The sequence below is a fragment of the Parasteatoda tepidariorum genome, chromosome 4, assembly GCF_043381705.1.
Source record: "Parasteatoda tepidariorum isolate YZ-2023 chromosome 4, CAS_Ptep_4.0, whole genome shotgun sequence".
Classification (NCBI taxonomy): Eukaryota; Metazoa; Arthropoda; class Arachnida; order Araneae; family Theridiidae; genus Parasteatoda; species Parasteatoda tepidariorum.
The window spans coordinates 17,474,646-17,482,917 of record NC_092207.1 but is presented as its reverse complement, the minus strand read 5'-3'; the positions used below and the strand labels follow the sequence as shown (position 1 = coordinate 17,482,917).

Sequence of the window (8,272 nt, the reverse complement as noted above, 5' to 3'; positions counted from 1 at the left end):
GAATTTTCTTTTTTTGAAAGTGATGACGTAACAGAAGTTAGTGTTAAATTTTAAAAAGACTTATTTTAAATCATCGTAATACTTGTTTCTATACTTATTTATGCACAGAGAAAGGAAAAGACTTCATTTTAATAAAATTATGTTTTTATTTAAAATAATAAATTCTAAAAAAAATTTAGAGTTTACATACGAGTATTATATCTTTTGTTGGAGTAAACTAACTAACGATGTAAAATAAAAATTTACTTAACATAGTATATGTATGTATATCTCTATATGTATGTATGAGTGTTAATAAGTAAAAATAATTTTTAATTTAATGTAAACAAATATAAACGTAATTTGCTTATAAATTTAAAATAATTTTAAATATGAAACTAATAAAATTTCAATTTTAGTAATTTCATTTTTTAACTTGCTTTATCATCGCCTACAAAAATTATTTTCATCAAAATTTAAAATAATAATATTTATTCAAAGATGTATGCAATAGTTTTGAAGAATAATAAATTTCATAAACAAATCAACGAGTTCAGATTTATTAAAAACTAGCCGCCTAAGGCGGCCAGCTGTCCGCCACGCTGAAGGTTTTCACAAATNAACATTAGTTTGTTCGAGTTTTTTAAATATTGGTCATTTTTTAATCTATTCTATATAATTATGAAATATAGGAGAGTTCGGAAAGATTTTTAATTAAAATAATTTTATATTTTATTGTTTTATTTTTAAATTATTATTTTGATGTGCAATGAAATTTTACTTTACTGAAAATTTCTTGCAGGTTAGTAATGGGCAAATCGAACAAAGAATACGGTATCTAGGTTCAGACGATATATTTTTTTCATATGTTAACTATAACAACTCTTCCATATGACCTTAAATTTATTACCTTATAGGTAGAAAAAAATGCATTTTCTAGAATAATTTTGCTTAAACTAAATGTATGCTTGCACAATGTCTGTTACTTATTCATTTAAAAAGATATATAGAAACATTTTTTGCAACCTCAGCTCTTATATAGTGGCGCCATCTAACGATTTTAAATTTTATCACACATCAAACAGGATACAACCTTTGGGAGTAATCGAATAAAATAAAATATTTTATGGTTCAATAGGCTGCATGATATGAGAGAAAAAAAATTTGATTTTCATTTGTTAGTTTTGAACAATTATCAACAAAAATGCAGTAATAGAGAAGGAAAATTTAAAGAAAGGGAAAAAAGAAATGTTACCAAGTACTTATTGTAAGAAATTTTTTTGTAGATTTAGTTTAAAAAATGCGTGTTTCTTTCAGCTGGGTTTTGAATAGGTTTCAGGTTTGAATAGGTGGAATATCTGTTTTACAAATGACTAACATTGTTCCTAAAATTGACATGTAAATAAAACGTATAAAATTTACGATAACCTCATAAAAAAATTTCATCGCTTTTAAAATTGTTTCATAATTAATAGACAGAAAACGTAGTAAAAAATAATCTTAATAATAAAATGCATTGTTTAATTAATTTATTTCAAAACTGCAGATTTACTATAAATTAAACAGAAGAAAGCCAACAATTCGAAAAAAGAATAAGAAATCAATCTCTGGGTTTCAACTGAGGATCATTTCTTCGAAAGAAAGAGGCTTCAATGATTTGTCGCCTGCCGTGTTCCGGATGTTTCAGTTGCTCATCTCCTCCGTATGTCCAGCCGTATTCCCAAGAAGAAATAATAGGATAATAGAATTTATCTTTAGGATCCTTTTCGTATCTTTTCTTCAGATATTGGTATCTACCTTCCTCTTCCTGACTGAGACCTAATAACCGTTTTAAAAGAAAAGAGTTATACTATTTGTTTAAAAAATGTTGCTCTTCTCTGTCATAGGGACGATGAGCGTTGGCGACTAGTTTTCCGCTTCTTCGCCAACACAAACATTGACCCCTTTAACTAATAAAAATTAATTTTAATATCTCGATGTATTGTCAATAAATATCGAAATATTGCGATAGTTTTTCAATTACTTAAAAATAATTATAAAGAAAAAATAATAAAAAAAATTGTGATCGCTTTATTACAATTAATTTTTACCTAATGGTCAAATGCTTTTTTTTCTGGTTTGACTCCGATAAACGCCACAACATTTCAAATCATGGGTTGCAAAAATTGTCTCAATTGATGTTTGTCGTCGGATTGGTTTTCAAATCCGGGCTATATACGTTTAAAACGTCAAAAAATACTTCATCTTCTTCAGTATTCATATTTATATTAAAATCACCGTAGAATCACCTCACGAAAAAATGTCTTGTCTTTTGAGGCGATTCTAGTTAGGAGCCAATTTTCGATTTCTGCAAAAGAAGTGAACTGGTAACCTGCCAAATCGTGCTGCATCCGCCGGAACAACCAGTAAACAGAAGGAGCAATGTCCAGCGAATACAGCGGTTGCCGTAAAATATCCCACTTGAGTGTTTCCAAATAATTTTTTACGACTTTTGAGACATCAGGCCGACCGTTATTATGCAGAAGAATAACTTTGCCATGTCTTTACTCGTATTCCGCCGTTTCTTTCGAAATGCCGGCTCAAACGAATCAATTGTAGCCTATACTGATCTCCCGTAATGTAATCACCAGTTTGTAGCAGCTCATAGTATACAACACTATTCACTATTCTTCATTCACCATTCTAGAAACGTCGAAACCATTCTCTACATGATTTATCAGTTAGAGCATTGTCACCCTAAACTTCTACAAGCATTCGATGCGCTTCAGCAGCACTTTTCTTCCAATTAAAGCAAAAACATAAAACCTCCCGCAAATGGTGCTTCGTTACCACAAAATTTGATATATTCAACTAAGTAAAAAACAGGGTTTTTGTAATTCGATATAAACTTAATATTATTGACAGATGTTTAACATCTCTGAAACCACCGAAACCAGCTGTCACTATATAACATTCATAACAGCAGAGCCATCTTTTAAAAACGGACCGAACTAATTTGTTCTCCCAATAATATTTTTTAAAAAACGAGTTTCTGAAAAATTATTTATTTAAAATCAACATAAATTGAATAGAAGAAATATTTATATATTTAAAGGCAAAATTAATGGGTATGTGGTACTCATTCATTTAGGAGAAACGTAAGAAATCGTCATATTATTGTTGAAGTTAATGATGTTTACTAAAAATAGGTTTCAGTTAAGTGATGCTCTCTGGTAGTGACAAAGTTTCAAATATGAATATGAAAGAATTTTTCTTCTTCTTTTTTTTGTCGGTTGTTTTTTGGGTTTCGTTTCTATTCAAGAAGAAAACACACTTATATTAAAATAAAAGTCTGAAATCACCTTTATAAAGTAATTTTTTGACATCCACTTCAATTGGCTTAGTTACTGATGGAGGCAGAAATTGCTCCTTCTCGTCATCTTCTTTCGGTGGCTTTGGTTTTGTAGATTGATGAGCATCAGTGATGGATTGAAGCTCATCTTCAAACGCCGAGACTTCCTGAGGAGGAGAATCTGGTTCATAATCGTCATCATCATCGTCGGGCATATCGTCCCAGGTACAAGATTCTGCACATCGCTTTAAGAGTGATCCGTGTTCTAAATTCCAGTTTACTCGCACCTATAAAGTGACCTATTATGTTACCTCTAAACTAAAGAAATCAGTCATTCTATAGATTATCTAACGTGCAGATCAATTAGGGTAATCCGTTAAAGTGTCAATTCTTTTTCTTTTAAACTATGCAATCTGCAAAATACGCGTAGACAATCTACCACATTACGTATTAGACAATCGTTAAAGTGAATATAAGATTTTTTTCTGGTAAAACAACAACGTTTCTATACACTTACATTAAAACAATTATATTTATTTCCCATTGGCAAAATGGGTCTTGCTTTGGGTTTGATGGCGGGCGCAACTTATTTGGAAGTCATCGCGCTTTTCAACTGCGTTCAAGAGTAATAGTAAGCAGTGCGCATGCGTCGTCATTGCATGCTTTGCTATTGCGAACGCTGCTTTTTTTCTTTTCATTTTCACTAGCAGGCAATTTTAATGTACTTACATAATAATAATTTAAAGTATTTTGCATACAATTTTTATTATTAACTTATAATTACTGGCTTGACGGTGATTTCAAAATAAATAATGAATATTGAAGAAGGGAAAGTATTTTGCGACGTCTTTAAACACGTACATAGGGAGGATTTGAAAACCAATCAGACGATAAAGAATCTTGTCAATGAAATCAATAAATTAGTTGATAAAAAGAGAGAAACAAACCATTGAACTTTAACTAATACAGAAGTCATATATGTGAATATTACCAAAGTAAAATAGGGAAAACTCTTGATTCTGCTTTTTACCGGAGTATTTAGGTAATTATTTAGGTCAGATTATTTAGGTAATGTGCACGCGCTTTAGAACATTAGCGGTACTTTTATATGTAATTATTAAGAATACAGTAAAGATTGCTACAGGCGATCGCAACGCTCGAATACGCCATCTGGGAGAAGACCGGTTCCATGCCTTTGACCCTTCCCCCTTCCCTCGCCTCCTCTTTTCAGCTGTATAAGAATGTACCACGATATTTTTCCTTTTCTTAATATTTTTCGTATTTAATTTTTAAGAATATCTTTTAAAATATTCATGACGCTTTCTTTTAGAATTATACTTAATGTAGTTTTCAGTTCCATAAAATTTCCTAACTTGAAAGATTTTAATCTATTTGAAAATCAAGATAGAAACTAATGTACTTCCTTCTTTTATGACTCTCCACACGCTAATGGTGAAAGCATGCGAAGTGTTGCCATAGGTAGAGAGTTCCGCTCTACGCCACCTGTAACACATTTCGATGGCCAATAAGCATGCATACAGCCATCTTTAAAGGTAGCTTAATGGGTTTTTTCATACATGGTTCAAACAGTAATGCAAAGTTGTCATGTGATACGTAACAAAAACAATCAACGTATATTGTGCTATAGAAAAAATAATTATTAAAAGAAATTCAAAAAATTGTTGCGTGCGACGTTGGAACGTCTATACGATTTTTACTACCCAACGGAGGCATTTTTAGGTAGGTATGTTACATAAGAAATCAAAAAAAAATTTTTTTATTAAGTTCAAAGCCTTATTTATTTAGTCAAGTTGTAAAGTTAATTTAGAAAAGCAAAAGAATTTAATGTATCATTTAATTTGTAATAGTTTCCATGAATATTCACCATAGAGTCTTGTCAAAAGATGTTTATACATGTGCGAGTAACATATTTAAATCTTGTTTATTTTAATATTTTGAACAAATATATTTTTAAAAAAGACTTCTGTAATAACATAAACTATAAATTAAAATAAAATACTATCATATCTACTCGCTTACAAAAATAAATAAATAGGGTAAGACAATACTTCGAGGTGCCTCTCGGAATGTCGCCAAGTTTGTCACCAGAATGAGCGATAGTGTTTCATTTATGTCAGCCTGCGCCGAAACCCAATATGGTAAGTCGATATTTTTTTCTCACTGAACCCATATTCGATAAAATAAATTTCAATTTTTAATCTACTTTTGATATAAAATGTGTTTTATTCAGATTGTAGTTTGTTTGTTTTAATTATGTTTTGTTTTCGGTATAATTTTGTTTGGTAGGGTTTTATTAGTAGCAATAGACATATATAAAACTCGACCGTTTAAAACGCATATGATTTCTGAAACTTAAAAGTAACCTTTACTTATTAATACTTTTCTAGTATTTTGTGATGGTTTTAATAGATTTTAAGTCGGATTCTGAGTTAATTATTTCAACTTTAGACTTAGCAGTTCTGTAAGAAACTATATTGAAAACCGTTGTAAATAAGTACAACGCTCTTACAACAAATCTAATCGACGAATCACTAGAAAAATTTAAAAAGTGGCATTTAATGCCACGTGTAAGTAAAATTAACGATAAACATCACTTATCCGGTGTTTGGGCCAAAAAAATTTGTCATTCTATTATTGCCGCCAGTAATGCATAATTGTGGTAACAGGTAAATAATACCCTAGATAAAATGTAATGAAAGGGTGCTCTGCTCATTTTTGCAATTTTTTTTAAACGTTCTTGCAGAAAACAGAGAAAAGGACTTTAAAATTGAGGCTTCTGAATAACAATAAATCGTGATAAAAATAATATTTTATAACCATCGTTGAACAACCGAGTCTATTTTGAGTTTACGACTATGAACTTTGAACCCAATCCGGAAGACAAAGGAGGTCCTTTATCAAGTATTGGAAGAAATTTGCCATCGTTTATGAGTATTAGATGAAACTAACTCGCATATTGCGTGACATAGAAAGGAAAACCACGGTTAGCCTGACTTCAAGGGCACTCTAATCCATAATCTGTTGACCGCTGAGGATATTTTCCATCAGCCCAGTGGTCGATGTAACCCGGGTGCGACCAACAATCGCTGGGATTCGAACCCACGTCACCTCATTGAGAGGCGAGTGCTCTATCCCCTGAGCGACCACGGTTCGATAGAAATATTTTTTATTTTATTTTACAACCGTCGTTGAACAGCCGACCTAATTTTTTGGGGTTTACGACTACAATGTTCAACTCCGTAGCTTTGCAATTTTGAACCCAATCCAGAAGACAAGGGAACTCCTGGATCAAGTATTGGGAGAAATTTGAACTCGAGGACTTTTTAATAGAACTAACCCGCATTTGTGTTACATGCAGAGGAAAACCATAAGAGCCTCCTACGGTTAGCCTGATGGTAAGGAGACTTTAACCCATGATCCGTCCTACCACTGAGGATATTTCACGTCAGCATTGTGGTCGTTGCAAGCCAGATGCGGAATTCGCATCGACCAGACATCGCTCGGATTCGTACCCGGTTCACCTCATTGGACTATTCCCTGAGTCATCGTGGCTCCGATAGAAATGATTGGGAAATTGAAGATTTCATTTACAATAAATGCTTCAAGTAACAATGCCAATAAAAGGGACACCTTCTTCTGTATTTAAATCATAAGCACAGTGGTAACAGGTTTCTCACGCCTCTTCCTAAAACGGATAAGTTACCTTAATCTAAAATGTCGATGATTACAGAATCTTTTGTTGTTGAAATAACACCAATTTGCATTTTGTTGAAAGTATAATTAGTGAAGAATACCTTATTTTCTTTCAGAATTGCTTCAGTAAAAGCTTTTTGAAAACTAGGATCAAACATCTTATCTCTCGCCATTTTCTTTTTTTAAAACAAGAACTCATAAATAAATGAATAACTTAATTTAGAATTTGCGATTGAAAATATTTATTATAGCGAACTTTTACTGCTCTATTTACTTAAGAAAAGGTAATTATAACCATGCGAACTTTTCATTATAAGACTCAACTAAGAGTCTCTAAGATTTATAGCTCATATAATTTTTAAGATATTATTTGCAACAGTAAATGTCTTTTAAGTGAAACAATTTAACTTGGCCACAGTATGACATCTTCACAGCGTTAGTTGTATCCGCCTTTATAGGGAGTTAGCAAATGATTGGATAGAAGTTGTGGCGTGCAAGTTGTGCTTAGGATCGTGTACCACTGATGGTGTTGGACGCTGGGTTGCATTGATTTGAAAATATAAGAGCATCGCTAACAGATGAAAGAAGGTCAAAGTCACCTATCTACATTAAAATCTGAATTATCTATAATAATAAAATGAAAAGTTTGTCAGCGTATCATTCTTAGAACTAAGGAATCGTTTGCGTCCTGAAATTTGAAATTCTAACTTCCTGAAATTTGAACAGTTGGCGAAAAAAAGCAATTTTAACCCTTGATCCTAAAATTAGTTCAAAAATCTAATGTAGATCGTCTCGTTTAAAAAATGAAATTTTCTCGTTGGTTTAGAGCTAGTGCCATTAATATAAACTTATTTGCAGACGATTCTGTTTTTTTCCTTCTCTTAAATATTTTAAAGATAGCATCAATGATGTTAGCTTTCTTATAGCTCTCATAAATTAAAGCGGGAGTTTATTGCGCGCTTTTTAATACTTAATTATTTTTTTAAAAAATTTCTATAAGCTGCACAATCAGTCTTTCCCTTGAGCAGACCTAGTGCGTTCTCCAGAAGTGGTATCCACTCTTTCAGGACCACCACAAATATTTTTTATTTTGAAGGAGCTGTTTTAGGCTGAATAATTTTCCCTTCAATATTTTTCAATCTTTAGCAAGTAAAATAAATGATGACAGGAATAAGAAAATAACACAAACAATTTATTTTACACTTTTTTGGAACAGCAGCAAAAACATGATGCCACTCACCACGAAAC

General features: G+C 31.8%; 1 protein-coding gene across 1 annotated transcript; it reads right to left on the bottom strand.

Moving 5' to 3' along the window:
• Positions 1 to 1,474: 1,474 nt before the first annotated feature.
• Positions 1,475 to 7,261, bottom strand: LOC107445762 (protein SPMIP1-like). Its single transcript, XM_016060237.3, has 3 exons — positions 7,126 to 7,261; positions 3,321 to 3,597; positions 1,475 to 1,797 (listed from the first exon to the last, which is right to left on the bottom strand). The coding sequence occupies exons 1-3, from the start codon at positions 7,195 to 7,197 to the stop codon at positions 1,580 to 1,582; spliced, it is 567 nt and encodes a 188-aa protein (XP_015915723.2). The 5' UTR covers positions 7,198 to 7,261; the 3' UTR covers positions 1,475 to 1,579.
• Positions 7,262 to 8,272: the final 1,011 nt, after the last annotated feature.